The following is a 20,743-nucleotide window of genomic DNA, read 5'->3' on the forward strand; positions in this document are numbered from 1 at the left end:
GCGTAATGGATGACGTGTAGAGCAATCAGCGATAAGACGATCGAGTACGAATTACGCAACGAAGTTGTCACGCGTAACCGATTGTTAATCGTCGCCCGCGACACGGGGTAGAGGTTAATGAAAAAATTGCTAACTGTTTATGAAAATTAGAAAGCAATCGGGAGCGTCGCGTTTGGCATTTCATTAGCATAACGAGTTCTCAGCTTCTGCAATTTACCGTGCTTCCGGTTCGGCCAACCCGACCGCCGGGCTTAATTATTGTTATTATTATTGTCGAAGCAACTTAATATTTTAATTATTGCCTGCCTCGGTAGGGTAACCTCGGCGCTCTTGATACTCTTAATTAACAAAGACGATTTCACTGGCGAGAGTCGAGCGACGTTAATGGCGGACGCATGCCTAATTTGGATCCCAAAAAATTAACTCATATTTAATATTATTCTTCGAGAAAAATATTGATGACGATTTCAAACTTGCTACGTTTATTCCTTTGTTGCCCAAGTTCGTATTCAAAGTCGAATCCCTGAAAATTGGTTTATATTCGAGATTTCTTTTTCTTCGAGAAAACTATTTGAACCCTTTCTCTGGTAATTACAATTTAAATATTATATTTTAATAACTTATGTTGAATTTGATCGATGCATTGGCATGAATACATATTCTAATTAAAAGAAAAATCGTATTTTAAGGTAATCGTCAACGTGAAAGGTATCGATAAATATACGTGTTATCAATGTCCGTAAATCTAATGTTAAAGGAACGAAATTGAACTGTTGGTAACGTTTTACGCGTTTTTTAATGGCACACGCAGTTTCGGTGCGAACGGTCCATCCTATTATTTGAAATTTCCGAAGATATTAGGGTGTTTTGTTTCTAGCGGGACCACCCTGTTATTTAATTCTATCGGGTAAATCAGTTGCGTATGACGCTCCTGGATAATTGGTTAATTAACACGAATCGCCGACGGGAGTTCGCGTAACACGAGTCCGGTAAACCGGGACGAATCAGCGTGCTCGACAATGTCGGCGGAAACACGCTGGCAACGAGAGGATTCGAACGGAGGAAAGACGATGCTTCGTGGCAAACAATATTCAACAATGCTGATCTATCGAGCGAGTGGAATTAATTTATCGATTATTTTCAAAACTTCGGACGGCACCCAAGGCGAAATAATTTTTCCATTGCGATTCGGACAACCATTATAATTCTGTACGGACTCGATCGATGCATCGTGTAATTATTCATGACATTAATAATCATATCCTAGAAATAATAAATGAAGATAATTCCGTTGAAGATAAAGATGTACCTACTTTTCTAAATTTGCAATTGCCATTTTGTTAGTTATATACTTGATGGTGTCGAGAAAATTGATAGAATTAGAACCTCTAATAGTAGACTCGTCCAGACGACAGATATCATTTTTTATCTTTTAATAATAAATAAGGTTTGAAATTTAGCTCGTTAGTTATCATGTTTAAAAACGAAAATTAACTTGGTCATCAAAGGTGTAATTCTTAGGATACAAGGAACAAGTGGTGGTCTTTTTAACGATTGATACAATGCTGGGATCACGGTAAAATAAAATAAATAATATTTGAGATACCGGTATTACGTCGGTCGTTAAACAAATCACCGTGTTTTCCTTGCATTATGAAAACTACAGCTTTGACGACGCTGCTAGTAAAATAATTGCAGTTATTACGAGACTATAATTTGTTACGCATTGACTTCATTTTTCATCGCATTGGATACCGATAATTAGGATAATCACGAGACACGTCACTTGGCCTCAACGCGTGATTTTCTTAACCCAATTTATATTCCTGCGATTTTATTTTCGAAACGTTGTATTTAAAATACTGCTTCGAAAAGAACAAGATTTGGTTTAATTACACATTTGGAATAATTTATCATTTATAAATACAATTTAGGAGAACAAACGGTAGAATTTAAGCAAACGAATTTCAAATGCAATATTTATAAATATCCGAAAAAATAGCGTATATTAAACATTATTTTGTACTCCTTTCTACCGAACAGTTCCTCCATTGAAAACCTACATACGAAGGTTGTAATTAAAGTTCTGCTTCGAAAAGAACCAGATTTCGTTTAATTACACATTCAAAGTGATTTATTGCTCGCGAGTACAAATTTATGAAAACGAATTGTCCAATTCAAAAAGAATTTTCACATGCAATATTTGCAAGTATTTAGATAATTGTCTACATTTACATTAATAAGGTTACCTTATTATAGCTACTACTGAAACGAACGTACATCAAACTTTCCTCTATTGAAAAATTACACGCGAAGGTTGCAATTAAAGTTCTGCTTCTTCTCGAAGCAGAATTGGTTTAATTACGCTATAAAAATGATTTGTTACTCGCGGAAGCGAATTGTCCAATTTGAGCGAGCGGATTTTCAAACGCAATATCCGGATTTAGAAAATAGTTGACGTTCGCGTTATTAATAATACTTTTCCCCAAGATTTCCCTTATCGATCGTTCACTTCCGTATTTTTTCACGCAAGATAAAACTCGCCTTCGTGCGGGCCAGTTAAACAACACGTTATCAAAATTCGAATCGGCAATTTGGGCTCTCGGTTTTCTGGGCACGCGCGTCCCTTAAGTAACCATAAACGTCACCTTGAGCGCGGAAGAAACTAATAAATCTTTCACGGTCGGATGCATAAAACGGCAGAATCACCGGTTGCTACCTTCTTAAATGCAAAAAATTAATGAGCTACTTTTGTAATTGATAGCGCCCGGAGATCGTGATCAGTAGCTACTTTATTAACCGCGTATGAATATGAATCGGATGCCATGTTGCTGCCGAGACAGGTGCAACGCGCGATCAAAGTTTATTTTCGAGGCGAAACAGAAACGCGCCCGTTTCATGACACGGACAGACAATTGAACACGGTTGTTTTGCTTTTGATTGCAGCGTATTGGCCTCGGGGCGACAGTGCAGCTTCGTCGCTTTTCGGTGGGATGCCTGGTGGATATGGGTTGGGGGCCCATCATTTGCCATCGGCTTACGCCATCCTGGGCCGAGGTGGCTCTGCTCCCGGTTTTGGGAGCCACACACCGGCCTCTGCGCCACCACCACCCCCCTACTCCCACAGCAGTCTTGGTACGCTGAGCGTGGCCGCCAGTCAAGCTGCGAGCTTAGGTAACGCCATCTTTTCTCATTCTTTCGTTACCATCATCCAAACTTTCATTGTTTACAGATCAAAATTAAAATTCGAATCGTATCGGGACATTTCAGAACCTTAAACCTTTGTATACGTAATGGTATATGAATTATTTTTGCAGAAACGTAGAATGTGGAAGTGAGCGAGAAAAGGAAGATGACAGAAATTATTTTATTTGACACTAGAACTACCGAAATGGTCAAAATGACCCATTCGTAACTTCTAATAAAATTTGTACAAAATTTTTCTCGACTGAATTTTTGCAAACTCATAGTGATTCACTATTAGAAAATGAATATCCATTTATTTCCATTGTATTGTACATTTCTTCAAGTATCTATCGTTTTAATTCATTTGATACAAATAAATATACCTTAATTGGCGTAATTAACGTGGGTTTGAATGACTCGTCTACCTTTCTCCATACATATTTTCGTCTTCTGTTCAATTTTAATTCAAACGTGGATTCGTCACTCCGAACGATCGATTTCCAGAATGAAATTGGTTTTTTATAATACTCTTGTGCAAATTTTGACCGCTTCAATGCGTTGACTTTAGAAAGGTAAGGACGTTTTCGCGTATTCGAGATTTTATTTGTGTAATTCCAATCGGTAAACAAACATTTTCTTTTATTTCTTTCCCTGTAATAAATGGATTTTTGTTAACTTCTGTAAGAATTGCTCTGTCTTCACGCCTAGTCGTTTGTCTTCTCCGACCCGTTCTAGGTAAATTTTCCGCTTTTCCGGTATTTTTGAGTTTTCTTAATATTTTTCTAACTCCTTTTCTTGATATACCAAAATCAGAAGCAACTTTTATATACTACGTCTCGTTCCTCTGGAGTTAATTCAAGTGTTTTTGGCATACTACAGAAAAATTACACTTTATAATTATCAAATACAACTGAAATATGTTTTTCAACTTTACTGTTTTTATAAAATAACGTCAACACTTAAGGAGAAGGTTAATATTTTATCTACAGAATGAAAATTTACGTGTGTCAACTTACTTTTCGACCTCACAAAAATGCACTTGATCTGTAAACTACTGAATATTTTCCACAAACGTTCGCTCTTCTGGTATCTGTTTTGTACTGATGCGTTGTTGGCACTTGATACGTAAACAATTCGGTCACCATTGCAACAATGGTCAAATATACATGGTGTTCGGCCATCCCTGGGAAAAATTTTAATGAGGGATTCTAGAGGCCAAAATAAGACGAAAATCAAGAATACCAATTTGTTGATGAAGACTTCGTTAAAAAGTTATTAGCAATTAAATTCAAAAATTTCAAATCGTTCTGGAAAAATTATTTTCGGTTGCGGGGGTCAATTACAATCATTTTTGGTGAATAGACATACCTCCGAAAACCTATCCATTTTCGAGAAAAAAATTCGAGGTGTGAAATTTTTTCGACGAAAAAAAAATTTTTCAAATCGTTCTAAAAAAATTATTTTTAGTTGCGGAGGTCAATTAGAATCATTTTTGGTGGATAGGTATACCCCCAAAATCTTGTGCATTTTCGAGAAAAAAATTCAATACGGGCGGAACTTTAAACATTAATAACTTTTTAACGAAGCCTCCATTAACAAATTGATATTCTTGATTTTCGTCTTATTTTGGCCTCTAGAACCCCCCCCCCCCCCCCCATTAAAATTTTTCCCAGGTGTGGCCGAATACCCTGTATAAGGCACCAGTTAACACAAAATATGCGAATCGTTAGAATTTAGGAATGTCAACATAAATACCGACGCGAGTTTAAGTATATCTAAAATTGTCATATCTCAGAGACGATGATGTTTGTATGAAAAGATGAATCCATAAGCGATAGTAAATTATTTTTAATAGTTTATTACTGTATCCAGTGAAGGGTTGATCAGGTTCTACACCGAAATACGAAAGAAATTATTTATGTAATCGGTGATGTTTGTCGAGCGAGAAGCAGATTGAAAACTAACAAAATGGCGATGAATGGTTTCAGGTATCAATCCTGCGAGTGCAGCATGGTGGACGATGGCCTCGCACCTGGCGGCACACGACTACCTCGCGAGGTTACAAGGGGCGGCGGGACTCCCCGGATTTCCGCCCGGTGCTGAGAGTCTTCTGCCACCCTATCCGGCCTCTCTACTTAATCCCCCGTCCCTTTCGTCACACAAGTCCAGTAAGTGTAAGTATCATAAAATTCAGTGCATCTTCTTCCTCCATGCGGGCTCGTCACGCGCGCAACTCGGTTAACAGAATCCAACAACCATTTTTAGTCCACTTCTAAACATTATCTATCCCTGCAACCTCTCCATGGCTGGTAAAAATAATAGTACGCAGTAAATGATCGATACAAAGAAATTTAGCCTCACACGAGACGGTTAAATCACTTGCTTTATTTTAGAACACTTTGCCTGGTTCGTTCAAAATGTAGTCCATAGATATGGTCGACACTTTACCATGCTTTGTTTTCGAGAACATCAATTTGATCGAATTTGAGTTTTCTAAATAGAATTTGTGAAGTTCTTGTTAATACAGAGTTCTCTTTGAGGATCACTGGTCCGACTCGTACATTACGAGAGAAAAGAACGATCAACTCCAATGTATATTATTAAAACAGAAATTGTAGACCTCGCAAGATTTGCAATGTTAATTCAAAATTATTCTATAAATATAAGTATTCGCGATATTTATAAATATTTATGCGATAATTTCCGTCGAATATTCATTACATATTGAATGAAAATATGTTGAGACTGTCCACGTTTCTTTAGCCTGATTTTCTAAAGTACAGCCTCCCCTAAGTCTATCAAGTTTGCAGAAACGAAGATGTCGGGGGCTTGAAAAATATTTGCCACGATTTTCTTAGCCGATCCGCGCGCGTGTAAAAGTTCGTTTCTGTTTCTTGAATAAAAAATCGCTGAAGTTTACTGTCGGAAAACCGCAGCTAAGTCAAGCAAGAGTCACAAGACGCCAGCCAACAGCAGCAGCTCGACGACGCCGAGCATGACGAGCAGCAGTTTGCCGGTGTCGACGCAAGCACCGATCACGTCCTCCCATCATAATACCTCGGCCAGCAGCACGCCAAATTCGCAAACGAACGTCGTCAGGTACGAGTACGCTTTTGCTCGTTAAATCGATTATTCTTTCTCGTCTCCATTATTTCTAACAGACCGCGGTACACTTACGTTTCCCATTAATTATTTTTCCACGCTTGCCGATACACCCACAGTTCTGCGAAGGAAGGCAGGTGAGAGATCGTTAAGAACAAGAGAATAAAGAGGGGGAGAAAAAATATGAATATAACAAAACAAACGAAATACTCGTATTATCTCAACTCTACATTTTTTTTTGCTTTTTGTTGCTCCACTCAACAAATTCTGTCGTAAATTCTGTGTTACCGCTTTCTCCCTGTGCGTCGGTCATTTAACTTTCATACGATGCTCGTAACCGCGTAATTCCGTTGTTATGATTGTTTGATGGCCCTTAAGCGTCGCGCTGCTTTCGACGATTTGTTTTTTAACTGGTAGCTCGTTTCGTAAAATTTAATATCGCGGCGAAGGGATTGAAAACGGTGAAAAACTAAATATATCGTTATGGTCGACACTTTGCTGACGCCGATCGACCGAATTCTTCGAATAGATTCTATTCTACCGTGCTTTGTTTTCGAATTTGTGAAGTTCTTGTTAATTGCATCTCGAGTATCACGCTGTTTTCTAGAAGATTGGTGCCCCGAAAGGGTTAAAGATAAGTTCGTGAACGCGAACGAAAGTGTCTGACCTCGGCGGGCCTAGAATTAGTAAGTCCAGGTAAAACGGTGGCGTTGAACAAATTGTGTTTCGTTTTATTCAGCGACCCTAGCAGTATATTGGGAGGTGTGCGGCTGCCTCCCGACACAGAGATCATCAAGTACACGTCGAGCATAGTCGGTCCGAAGGTACCTGGCACGACGAACCGCGGCAGGAAGAAGACGATATCCTTGGACACGCCGAGCGTAAGCGTGCACCCGCCTCCGGTTCCTGCTCTCAGCGCTCATCAGACAAACACGACAACGACGTCATTGATGATGGAACCGAGAAAGTACAACCGCACAGGGGTAATTATTTTCTCCACGTTTCAGAATCGCTTAGATCCGGTCAACATGTTAGCTACGATTAATTATCTTGCTTCTGACGCATGCCGTGCGATATTTATAACGATGCAAAGAACCATAGCTACCAGAAAAAAGGCGCAGAGATTAAGATACTTTGGAACGGAGTGATAAATTTAATTGTATTTTAAGAAATCTACGGTTGAAAAAGTATCTCTGGACTAAACGGTCGACCAAAAAGCAAAGGAACTCTTCGATTGTGTTTCAGACCGAGTCGAACGACTATAGAGAGCCGGTGGATCGCGTGGAAGTGATCAAATTGCCAGCTCATTCGACCAACGGTTCCGTTCTGTCGGCGCCCACGTCGTACACAACCACTACCAACGCGAACAGTTCGAACGATTCGGACGCGCCGCTGAACCTCTCTCTGAAACCTGCGACGACGAGCAGTAGCTCGCCAATTTCTAGTAGTCAGCCACTCAGTCAGCTCAGTAATTTAAGCCAGTCGTTACTCGCCTCCGATCGAACATGTAAGTACACTCAGGGATCAGCTCTCGATCGCGTTGCGCGTCTCGAGTCTGCGTATCAGAAAGTTTGAACACTTGGCTATGTAAAACTCGGTTGATTCGACTATAAAAGATTGAGTCGGAACGAGGCTACTTTGTACGAAGTCGCCACATTTTCTTTGGTATATTCTGTATTTCAACGAAGCAAATTGACACTACGTAAAAGAAGATGAATTGATATTTGTCCTAATTACAGCAAAATTCAATTTTTCTGTCTTGTAAAGACGTTCAAAAATTCTCAAATGAAAAAGTAAGATCACGGATGATCCTCCTAATGGACGTAGCAATTCCATGTTGCTGCTTTTTTTTTTATATCGAACGATTTGATTCTGGAATATACAGCGAGACGAAAGCCAGGTCCGAAGCCTCGAAGGGTGCCTCAGAACTCGGTCCCGGTGCCAGCGTCGCCTAGTCCATCGTTGGCACAGCTCTTCGCAGCTGCGGATTCGCCGCAGCGGCCGAGCAGCGGAAGCGAGGAAAGCGAGAGCGCCAGCACGACTCACCACAAAGATGGTCGACCGAGGAATCTGGGTCGTGGCGTGTCCAAGCCGAAGAAGAACACCGTAGCCTCGCTCCTAGCTCAAAGCAGAGCCTTGGGCATCAAGCCTACGCCTACCTTGGATCCTAGCGTGCCATTGTCTCACCAAGTCTCGTTGCTCAGGTCGAACATTCTGGCTGCTCAGCTGCACGCCACCACGACCGACGACAAGAGTCAGGTAAAGTCCTACGTCACGAATCTACATGTCACTGTTGCTTCGACATTCTTTTCCTTCGAAATTTATCATTTGGTATTGGGTCATACATCATTTATGTTTGAGAGCCTCGTTATTTAATATCAACATTTTAATAGCCGACTGTCGGCTGTCTTAACTCTACATCTTCATCGAACGCCATTATTATTATTTATCGACCATAAGGTAAATAAAATGAATTTTTGTTCGGTTTCTTTTATTTGCTGATTTAAAACTAAATCTACTGGTACTTTGTGTATATCTATTCCTACCATGACCGGTTAAATGACCAGTCTTCCTTTTTCTCGTTAAAAAATTGTTTAATTTTCATCGGATAGAAGATAAAACACCCTTGAAAACGAATTTTGTTCCAAATCGATATCGTAGTTAGTTCTAGAGAAACATCCTGTATTTAAATTAATTTTCAATTAAATAAATAATTTATGGTTCAGTTTTATCGTACATTAGTCGTACGATCGGTAGGAATTGCCGAAACTTCTTTGGGTATGTAGAGTCAAAGTAAATGTTAAAATAAACATAGAAGACAACATAGATAATATTAGTTGATATGGTCATCGGATAGGGGATGAAATACCCTTTAAAATGAGCGTTTGTGAGAGTCGATAGCGTAATTAGTTCCGGAGATATAGCGATTTTAGTTTCGCGTCGATCGGATGGCTAGTTTCGGAGATAGGGTTTGTTTACGTTTTTGTTGCGCTCGCGCGAGTTCATTCATCCCCCGCGCGCGTAGATAGTAAACAGTGCGTAGTAAATTCTTGGAAATACTACGCCGCCGAAACTAGGTCACGACAGTCACGAGTCACGTACGAGACAGAGAGGTCCAGCGCGACGCGTCAGACGGAGACAGCGATAGTCAAATTAAGAAAAATACCCTTTTACATAAATTACGATATCTCGGAAACGGTAAGTCCGATCGACAAAAACCAAAAACCATTTTAAAGGGGAGGCTCCACCGCTGCCAACAGTGGCTTAATAATTAATAAAACACTAGTAGTTTCGGAACTACACGCGTCTAAACTTTTAATATTTTTAACACGCGTTAATAGCACGGGAAGCGAGAGACAGCGAAATTTTAAAAATTACCTTTTACATAAATTACGATATCTCCGAAACGAAAAGTCGGATCGACAAGAACCAAAAGCCATTTTAAAGGGGAGGCTTCACCGCTGCCAACAGTGGCTTAATAATTAATAAAACACTAGTAGTTTCGGAACTACACGCGTCTAAACTTTTAATATTTTTAACACGCGTTAATAGCACGGGAAGCGAGAGACAGCGAAATTTTAAAAATTACCTTTTACATAAATTACGATATCTCCGAAACGAAAAGTCGGATCGACAAAAACCAAAAGCCATTTTAAAGGGGAGGCTTCACCGCTGCCAACAGTGGCTTAATAATTAATAAAACACTAGTAGTTTCGGAACTACACGCGTCTAAATTTCTAATATTTTTAACACGTGTTATTAGATTGTTTCAAGACAGTGAAAACCAAAGATTCTCTCCTTTCGTATTTGTTATGTATATATTTCCTATTTACGTCGGAAGTTAACCAGAATTTGGTACCGAATTTTGTCCAGTTTTTTTTACAAAAAAATATAAATCGTTCAGCGGTCATTTAATCGGTCGCGGTAGGTTTAGCGTTAAAAGTTGATTGATTTCCGCGATATCGATTTCGTCTCGAACCAGCCAGAAGCCAAGCAAGAAGAAGGCTGACGACTCGAAAGAGGGAACCGATCGTTTTGTTTTTTTTTCACTTATGATTTCGCACTAAAACCATGCTCCCTATATAGCGGTCTTTACAGGAGAAGATGAAGAACAAACTGCTGGAGGTGTCTGGCGAGGAGAGCAACATGGACGTGACCAGCGAGAGCGGCAGCAACACCGACGTCGTGACGGACACCGATGATGACAACATGGATGGTGTGTCCAGCGCGAAGAGAAGAAAGGTCAAGCCCAGCGAAAGGGATCTCCAGGTCCCGTTGGAGCGTGGTTGGAAACGGGAAACGGTTATCAAGGGTCTAGGAAAGTCGGGAGTGATAAAGGGTGACGTGTCTTACTATAGTCCTTGCGGAAAGACCTTCAGGAGCAGCCCAGACTTGGCAAAGGTTGGTCCACGTTACTGGAACGTGTCTTTATTCGTCTTGTCAAAGTTGAACGATCGAAACCTCCGTTTAAAATACCGTGGTCGTCTCCGTCAACGTGATTTCTTAACGTACGAAATTTCAAACACCGTTTTCCAGTTCTTGGAGCAACAGAACCCGGCAGAGTTGACGACAGCGAACTTCTCGTTCTCGTCTCGTCCCCTGATAGGCGAGTTCCTGCAGCCGACAATGGGTCTGGCGGAGGCGGAATTCGTTAGGTTGGGCGCTCAGGAAGTGGCCAGAAGGTTGGAGGAGCTCAGAGCCGCGGGTGGTTTCAGGGACGTGCGAACAAACAATCAGTACGAGAGGGAGAAGCTCGCGTACGCGAAGAAACTGGCCAAGGAGGAAGCTCAGCGACACAAGGAACAAGCCAGGTGGGCTAACGTCCGCCAAACGATTACGTGTGGTTAAGAAGACGGTTAAAACGATACCTAATGCAGTATTTTTAAAAATTCGCCTTACTAGGGACTCGATAAACGAGCCATCTGCAAACCAAAGTGATTACACTCTTTGAACTTTATAAAATTTAGCGTCAGAGCACTTGACTGACGCGTACTTATATGTAAAATTTGTTTCGAGAGCTATGGTAACCAGTCGATCATCTTGAGCCAATATTTTCTACTTCGAGGTTGAAACGAGTGACACAGTGAAACGAATAGCCCTTCGGCGACCAGTTAATTTTGTCCTATCAGACCAGTCGAACGACTAAATCCTGTTCTCCTTTGCAGGCTGATCAAGGAGCAAGAGAAATCGGAACGGCAGGAGGCAGTGAGGCGGGAACGAGAGATCCGAAATCAGCAGCTACTCGAGGTAAGTTAACGCTCTTGCAATCGTGTCTTCCTTTTCACGTTTTGTCTCGATTCTCGTTGTTTCATTCACAAGGAATCTGTTCTCTTACTCTATTTGGGATACCTACTACGTTTTTTGTATTTTGTCCACCTGTCGTGCGTGTCGCATGCTCTCTGTGTGTGTCGTATTTATATTATATATACATATATATATTATTTATATCTATATACGTATATTATATATACATATATATATAAATCTATTTGTACATTATATATATATTCCTCCAGTGGATATTGTTGTAACCAGATACTTTTTGTATACTCGCATATGTGAACCCTTTAACCCCGAATTACGATCCGTAAACCGAACCAAAACGTCCCAGGACACACTATGACCACCCGTACCCCCATAGTCAACCAAGAATCGCTAGCAATAGTGACAGGAGAACCCAGCATGTCCTCCCAAAGTCTCTTTATCCGACTGACAACACCCCCAAGCCCCAACCCCCTCGTCACATCCAGCCCTGATTTTTTTTTTTTTTTTATTTCGTTCTCCAATACGTTCTTTTCGTTCTACCCTCAGTGAGTCGAACGTTTTTAGTCGTTTAACGGAGATCCTATGTGGCTGCATCTCGCTTCCGGGTCCTCCACTCGGCGAGAGTCGACGCGGCCGAGCGAGGACCCGAGGATTTTTGGGTTTCTCGAACCGACCGGACGAACCGTGCGGCTTCCATAGAGAAAGAGTGAGGAAAAGATTGTTGAGAAATTGGAGGCCGCAACGACGTTGATGTCCTATCACAATTCGGTTTCGTCGGTACAATCGATTCGACCAGTTCCGTGGCCAAATTCTCTACCAAATCGTTATAGAAGATACCTGACGGTCCCGATTCGATTTGCAAGAAGAGAGTCAGTACTGTAATTGCGTTTATTTATTACAGAAATTTTGCCGAATCGAAAGCAGAAAAGATTCACGTTTCGCGTAGTTTATATTCGCTCTGGAAGACCAAGGCTAAAAAGCGACTGGTATCGAAGGATGATATTGTTCTCGAGTTTCAGGACATCGACGTCACACTGTAGCCTCGAGGTTCTCACCGAAACTAGTGGTCGTTAACGACGAAATTTGTTGCTCGAAGTCTGTATAGTCGTGTGAACTCGATGCATAGCTCCCGACGCTTTTTGTATGTGCGCTGTAGACAAGTCTCAGAGTATCGGTTTTGCCGTGGCATATTCTCCTCACGTAGTTCCATAGATAAAGGCGAATGATCGTGTGAGAAGTTAGCTACTCGACCAATTAGAACGAGATTACATATTCCTTTGCTCTTCGAACGGCATAACGAGTACCTCGTGTGCTCCTTGGCATTTTCAGAAATTTGCTTTTGACTCGCGTGTCCTCCGATTTTTCCAGCCGTCGTTAATCTCCCTCTTCTCTTAAAACACGAACTAACGAAGCATTCAATTCTTCTAACGTTTTTGATCGATGAAGTCCGACTACTTCCACGTTTAACTCATACGAACGTTTTCTACCATTTACGGGGCCATCTTCAGGCGTGTATAATGTAATCAGTATTATGTGAATTTAATTCCTTGGAAAAATTCAACGCAACAGGTATTATTCGACGTTAGAATAATATTTATAATCGTTAAGTATATGAATATTCTTTTAACAGTAGGCTCTCCTACTTGTTGATATTTATTACTTATTTGATCGGTTTTTGTTTTGATAGTTCTATATGGAGAAGAGAAAGAATGTTAGAAAAAGTTTGCGAATAAACGCTTCGTTTTGGAGTTAGAAAACAATATTACACTTTGTGGAGAACTTTAAAAGAAAAAGTTTACTCGACAGAAGTGACTTGGTACGAAGAACTTAGGCAAAGAATTTGAAACGCGATTATTGAAAGTCGGGTGCGAAACAGTCAGAAACACTTATACATTGATTCGTAACTCGCGGTTCTATCAAAAATAAAAAAATATTATACAACCAAAAAAAAGAAGAATATCTGTTATTTTGTGTTTTTACAAGGATATGATTTCGAACAATATTGATTGTATTACAGTCGAAGATGACCTGGAAATGTTCGAAATTATCGTAGAAGCAGCGAATCTTGAAGAGTCGAAAAAGTTAGAAAAATGTTTAAAACGTTCAAGAGTTTGTTTCTGGAATTTTCGATCGAGTAAATACGTTCCGCTGGAAGTTGACGGTGATTATTGTGCCCGGATCTAGCAGCGAACGAATCGGAGTACACGGTCTCGAAAGCGCGAAAGGAACACGCGCCCGGCGCGGAAAACTTCTCGCCCCGCTGGTCGTAGCCGTCGTAACGCCGGAACGAAGTTTTTCCCCTTCGTCGAGCGCCGCGAAAGGGAAATTCGTCGCGCGAGAAATCAATTTCACGATCTCGTAAAAACGCGCGAGAATTTTTCCGACGCCGAGGCTGGGAACCCGGCGAAGTAGATGCGCGAGCGTAGAAAACTTTTAACAGTCCCATATCTCCATTGTGATGGTTCTCCAAAGTGCCCGATCGGGATCCTCGATGCGAGAGACACACCGTCCCAACAGCCAAGCCCTCTTTTCAATCACTGTCACACTCGTTCGTTCATTCATCCCCTCGTATTCACTTGCATCCACCTTCTCACACGCACTTGTAACATCACACGTGTGCCCAGACTCCCTTGAAAAACATACACGCAACACAGGCCTCACGGAACGAGACGTTAAGAGGGAAAGAACGTCGCTAAGAAACGGAAAATCGTTCAAATCTTAGATGTACTTTGGTTAGCCGCCTGGTACGCGTAGGGATGCCCATTTCACTGATAATCGATCCTAGTACAAACCTTAACGATCGGTGAACAGACATTGCTACGTCCCCCTAAATCCTCGAACGAATTCGTTTATCGGAGAGTTCGTTGACTCTGATACTGTCCCGACTCGCGCAAACGTTACGAACGAACTCTCCTCCTCTCGCAGCTTGAGCCCCTTAGTTTGTTCTCTTGCAACTTTCAGTTCGTTGCGAAGCTTGAAAAAGGCTCAGCCTATCCTCTTCACAGAGAGACCACGCTACGAACCCAACCACCACCACCACCACCACCACCTACTACTACTACTCACCCGAGCTCTAAACAATTCGCAAACGTCCTCGAACAAAGGACAGGCTACCGAAAAGAACGACCGGTATCACTCGCACGCGACCCGACACGTAACGAACCGTCGATTAACACGATCGATTATTGGGCATCCCTAAACCTACAAACGCAGGGTCGAAAGCGGCTAGCGTTCACGATCAAGCAGAAAATGAAGATCATCCAAGAGATCGAACGCGGTAAGAGCAAGAGCGACGTGGCGCGCGAGCTGGGTCTGGCTAGCAGCACTGTGGCCACCATCTGGAAGAATCGGGAGAGCATCGCCGAGAGCTGGAGGAACCGCGACATGCTGCAACACACCGACCCGGAGGACGCGGTAGCGAAAAAGTCCTGCCTCTCCTCCTCGTCTACGAGCCTGGCGTCGGTCACGTCGCTGGCGACCAGCACGGTGCTCAGCACAGCCTGCACCACGAACACGACCACCACGTTGCCGGCGGTCGTGGTTGCGCCGCCGTCGGTGCAGGTGGTACCGCCGCCGCCGCCACCGCCGCCGCCACTTCCATTGCCGACCACCTGCACGACGGTCGCGTCGACAGCACCGTTGCAGACCCAACCTACCACGCAGCCCGTCACGCCAATCTCCAGCACCGCGTCCACAGGCACCACCACCACCAACGCCAGCATGGACAATACCCAGCAGGCCCAGACCCAGACGCAAAGTCAGGAGCTTCTGGAGGTAAGATGTCGTATGACGCCTCCCCCCACCCCCCTCAAAAAAAAAAAATATATTACCCTCGAACTCTCCATCCCCCCGCGCGTTCTGACCTCGCGAGCCAGAGCTACTTGGGTCAGAGCAGTGACCTGATTCTTCTACGATTGTCGTCTTCCTTTCGGAGTGGTTTCGACACTGCTCTCGACGGAGAGGATTCGTGGAGCACGGTGTTCGACGCGTTAACCAACCGGTTTTCAAAGGTACTTTGCGCCAGGTGCGTGGACGGTTTTATTGTGTCTGCAGAGTTTGGAAATTTTTGGAACGGCAGTAACGTAGCTGAGATTTGACCTGAATCTTTCGATCGTTCTAAACTTTGTATAAAGGAGTAATATTGCTTCTGTGATTTTTGGTGTTCTACACGTTTGAAACGAAAAGTGAATATAGATTCTTAGTCGGGATGGTAATACTTCGAAATTTAAAAGCCACTTAGACTCGCTCTTAGACACTAAAAATACTACAAAACAGCAAGTGCCTCTATTGAATTGTTGAATCTAATTGTTACTATATAATTTGAAAAAACGTTGAGGATATCTTGGGCAGAGAAAACTGGTATAACAGTCAGTAACTACGCGTCAGTAATATTCATTTCCTATTGCATCAAACTTATTTGCATTCTTTGTTCTTTGCATACATAATGTAGTAATATACAGGGTATTCGGCCACCCCTGTGGAAAATTTTAATAAGGGATTCTAGAGGCCAAAATAAGACGAAAATCAAGAATACCAATTTGTTGATGAAGACTTCGTTAAATAGTTATTAATGTTTAAAGTTCCGACCGTACTGAATTTTTTTCTCGAAAATGCGCAAGATTTCGGGGGTATGTCTATTCACCAAAAATGATTGTAATTGACCCCTGCAACCAAAAATAATTTTTTCAGAATTAATTAAAAATTTTTTTTTCGTCGAAAAATTTACCCCCTGTCGATTTTTCTTAAAAATTCCTTTTTCAGTTTTAGTAATTTTGTTTAACGCCCTACAGAAAAGTTGTCTAATACTTTTTTGTAGGTGTCCATGGGCTCTACTTCAGAAAAAAGTTTCATCGAAATATATTCACAATTGTAGGAGTTACGGCTGTTTGAAAATTGGACCATTTTTATGGGGTTTTTCTCATTTTGCGGGCTCAAAGACCAACTTTTCGAATATTTTTGCGATTTGTACATATTCTCCACAAAAATACGCGTAGTTTGCTTTTTTAAACATTAAAATCGTCCAATCCGTTCAGAAGTTATGACGTTTTAAATATTCGCATGAAAATTCGGGCAGACATTTCTGGCCAGAAATGATATTTTCGGTAAGGAATTTTTTTCTCGAAACTGAGTAGGATTTCGGGAGTATATGTAATGACCAAAAATTATTGTAATTAATCCTCGCAACTGAAAATAATTTTTTTAGAACGATTTGAAAAATTTTTTTTTCGTCGAAAAATTTCACACCTCCAATTTTTTTCTCGAAAATGGATAGGTTTTCGGAGGTATGTCTATTCACCAAAAATGATTGTAATTGACCCCCGCAACTGAAAATAATTTTTCCAGAACGATTTGAAATTTTTTAATTTAATTGTTAATAACTTTTTAACGAAGCCGCCATCAACAAATTGGTATTCTTGATTTTCGTCTTATTTTGGCCTCTAGAATCCTGTATTAAAATTTTTCCCAGGGGTAGTCGAACACCTTGTATAAGTAAAATAATTCAAATAGTCATAATAATCTTCATAATCGACTTTAAACTTTCGTAAAAGTGATCTCTCGGAGCTAAAATTATACGTCACGATCTCCGTCATTAAAAACAAAGAATAACCTTCTCCTAGAGATGAAAGCAATGGAGATATTATAGAGTGCTGAGTGAAACGGTTCGAAAGAAAAAGAACGTGTTTATTTCTTAGAACAAGAGATCACCATCTAGCGCAAAAGTACTCTCCGAAAAAGCATCGGCTGAAGAATGTCCGATTTCGAAGATTACCTTCGACGTCACGAACGCCACCGTTCTATCTACGAATCCTTTGTCCATTGGTTGCTCTCTCGACGAATTGCTTTCGAGGAATTTACCGTCTCACCTTTGCCTCCACAGTCAATCCCCTACCCCCGTAACTCGCGAACTGCAACCCCCCCACCTACATCGTCATTAAACCCCTCATCGACTTCATGTTCACTAATGAATGTTACTGTCGTCCTTGTGATTCGTTGGTTCACGCTGTTCCTCTCCCCGCCTTTTTTTCTTCTGATTTCACGAGGACTGACACGAAGGACCTCCCGAGGTAAGACTACGATTGCCTGGTTTTCTATGTTGTCCTCCCATTTTGTGATCAAAACACCCTCAGAACCCCCTCGGTCCATCCCACCCCCGGACATTCTCCTTCGCTCATTTCACCCTCATCGATAGAATAAGTTTCACTGTGACGACCAGAGGTAAGATATTACTCGTTTTTTTTTTTTTTCTAGACGTATCTCATGTCAGTTTCATGTATATGTGACCATATAACATTGTTTTGTTGTCGATTATCGAATACATCGTCATTATCACAGTCACCTCTGAATATCGATCGCCGATCACTTTTACTTCATTTCTCAATCGTACGCGCCCCCCTCGAAACATCTACGATTCTTTCTCCTTTGTTTTTTTTTTTCATTTTTTTTATTTTTTTTATTCTCGCGAGTTACCAAAGTTTACTTCTTCAGGTTTTTCTACGCTTATGTTTCGTTTCTTCCTCGTAGTGTCTGCAATTCCGAACGGGGCAACCCCCCGAAACGATTTCCTCGCGGGGCTCCTCGGTCATTTTTATCGTCCCACGTTTCGTTGCGCAAAATTTCGTTCGAACCACGGTCTCCGACCATCCGAGGAAAGGACCTTTCGTCCGCGCGAAAATGATCGTTTCGAGGCCATCGATGGTTGTTGCGTTCACGTGTACGCTGGTCGCGCGCGTCCGCCGGAAAATTCGTCGATTCGCGAAACTTTTCCCTGGAAACCTGGTTCCACCCTTCAGTCGAAACTTTCCAACGGTACAACAACGCAAAAATGCGATCGACCGAACTACGAACGGAACGCGAGACACCGGAGCACCAGTAGTCTGCCACGTTAATGCCAGTGCATCACCTAGCGATCGAACGAAAGAGGACACACATCACACTTACACGCACACAACACACATATACACACAGAGACACACGAGCCATGCATATCTAGACGCACACACGGTGCTTTCGTAGGGTCAGACACTGTGAGTGATACCGTATCGACGTCCCTGGCGCGCGCCAAATTGAGACTGTTTCTCTTTCGAAACGCAATAAACCCTGTAAAACGAAACTGAATTTGCTGTTCCAACATGCAGCCCGACCAATTCGCTTTGCCCACATTTTCGAAAATGCTCGCTCGAAGCAATATCTTTTTACGTGGAATTCTTCTCAAGGTTTTCTCTTAAACGCTTCGATTTGACATTCTCGTGATTAACAAAGAACTTTAGAAATAAGGATTAACGAAATTTCGAAACCTGTAATCTTGAGAAGAATATAATAATTCTAACGGAATTTTGGAAAGAGTTTTAGAATTTGTAAATAAAGTGAACTAATAATATTTCATGCGTTAGTAAGTTGTAACTCGAATTTATCATAGTTATAGTAGTAAAAACTATTCTAACTTGGTGAGAAGAAGTATAGAAATTTTTCCTGGATCATTTTAAAAATTCAATCCACTGTTTTCACACTCCTAAGTTGAATTTCCTCGAAGATTCTTAGTTTAAAAGATGTTCAAAGTTCAAAAGGCTTCCGAAAGACTTCTTTCCACAAAGTTACAGAATTATTCAAACTTGATACGCGCCTCAAAAACAAACGGATCCTTTGTTTTGCGTTTGTCACCGTGGCCAAAGGTAATGGAGATATTTGGCGATAAAAATTTAATTCACATTGACGCGTGAGAGTATTTATTCTAACGAGGGTCGCGTTGAAATTCCAATAAAAGTGGGCAGGAGACAAAATAACAGTTATACGTTTTTAAATATTCAAACGTGATCGCGCAAAGCAGAACGAATTCGCATTGACGAATCGCGACAGCCGGTCGAGCGTATTAAACGATTAAATGATCAAATTCGGGGATTACTAAAGCTCGGTGTTTGCGTTTCGAAAACGAATCTCGATTTGGATCGAGGGCCCGATCTCCAAACTTTCTCGATTAGTCGCAAAGAAAGTTTCGCGAGATTCGTGCATCGACGTCCAACTTTATTGCGACTTCGAGGCTGACACAATACACACATAGGCACGATGAATATTTGTAATACAATATCTGCGAATCTACGACAATAAATACAATATAATACCGACTGTCGTAACGCTATCCTGTGCTTCTCCTGTCACTATACAAGAATAACAGCTAGCTACATGATTATCCAGCATGCCAGTATTTTTTTCGAATTTTTACGTGTTCTGTCGATTATCGAGTACCGCTGATCGAGCACACGATGCTTACTATTTTTTTCTTTTTCCTTACGATGCTCTTTTATTTTATTTTTATTTATTTATTTTTCTTCTTTTCCACTCGTTCTATTCTGTTAAACTCGAGGAAACGCGCGAATCACGCAACGTCGATTAACTCGATTAATCTTACGCTCTATTTATTATTATGGCTCTGTTATTGTTACGAATATTATTATTATCGTATACCTAATACTAACACGATCACATTACCAACCGCTATTAAGAATTCTACATTTGTACAGGCTGCCAACACAGTACAGTTTAACAAGACTATTATCAGCTTCAGCGATTAATATATTACACAGACATAATAATTATGTGCACACATAAGGCGAGTATATTTGCTTGGCTCCTGCATGCGCTCTCTGATTATATTTCACTTTTATTCCAGTATTACCTGTTTTCTTGCTTCTTTTCCATTCTTCTTCTAATCGCTTCTTTTCTTATACTATACGTAATACTACGATTAATCTTTCATCTTTTCCTGTATAATAAAATGGTGGTGGTTTATACGTATTTATGTATACATATATATTCCTTTCTCTCTATATATATTATATACATATGTTTCATATATCTAATCTCTCTCTCTCTCCTTTACTTTTTCTTTCTTTCTACTTTCTTTCTCTCTCACACACACACTCTCTCTCTCTATCTCTCTCTTTCTCTCTCTTTCTCTCTTTGGTAGTTGGTGAGAAGCTTTTGGTTTCGTTCACGACTTCTGGTTAATTTCTGTTTCTTGTTGAGATATCCGCGGTTCCGTCGGTTTTCCACGAACACGCGGAGGATCGTTTGTACCACATACTCACTTGCTTGGCTGCTGTTTTCTCGACATTATGTATATTATCACGAGGTTTTTTATGGTAGCATGCCGATTTGCCTATTTCACTTCGACGGGGTTGTACGTGGTTTTTGG

General features: G+C 41.2%; 1 protein-coding gene across 15 annotated transcripts in view; it reads left to right on the plus strand.

The window, feature by feature from the left end:
• The window catches only part of LOC143346900 (bromodomain adjacent to zinc finger domain protein 2B), a 229,815-nt gene that overhangs the window by 187,713 nt on the left and 21,359 nt on the right, over window positions 1-20,743 (plus strand). For 4 of the 15 annotated variants that reach the window (XM_076775533.1, XM_076775534.1, XM_076775536.1 and 1 more), the window contains 11 exons: window positions 2,947-3,174; window positions 5,175-5,360; window positions 6,102-6,285; window positions 6,408-6,425; window positions 7,028-7,271; window positions 7,534-7,795; window positions 8,174-8,547; window positions 10,375-10,689; window positions 10,825-11,099; window positions 11,454-11,535; window positions 14,515-15,327. In XM_076775533.1, the coding sequence (XP_076631648.1) occupies window positions 2,947-3,174; window positions 5,175-5,360; window positions 6,102-6,285; window positions 6,408-6,425; window positions 7,028-7,271; window positions 7,534-7,795; window positions 8,174-8,547; window positions 10,375-10,689; window positions 10,825-11,099; window positions 11,454-11,535; window positions 14,515-15,327 (2,981 nt within the window). The remainder of the gene's footprint in view (window positions 1-2,946; window positions 3,175-5,174; window positions 5,361-6,101; window positions 6,286-6,407; window positions 6,426-7,027; window positions 7,272-7,533; window positions 7,796-8,173; window positions 8,548-10,374; window positions 10,690-10,824; window positions 11,100-11,453; window positions 11,536-14,514; window positions 15,328-20,743) is intronic. The other 11 variants (XM_076775543.1, XM_076775544.1, XM_076775546.1 and 8 more) reach the window with 6 other exon arrangements.

This window comes from Colletes latitarsis, chromosome 10 (genome assembly GCF_051014445.1).
Source record: "Colletes latitarsis isolate SP2378_abdomen chromosome 10, iyColLati1, whole genome shotgun sequence".
Classification (NCBI taxonomy): Eukaryota; Metazoa; Arthropoda; class Insecta; order Hymenoptera; family Colletidae; genus Colletes; species Colletes latitarsis.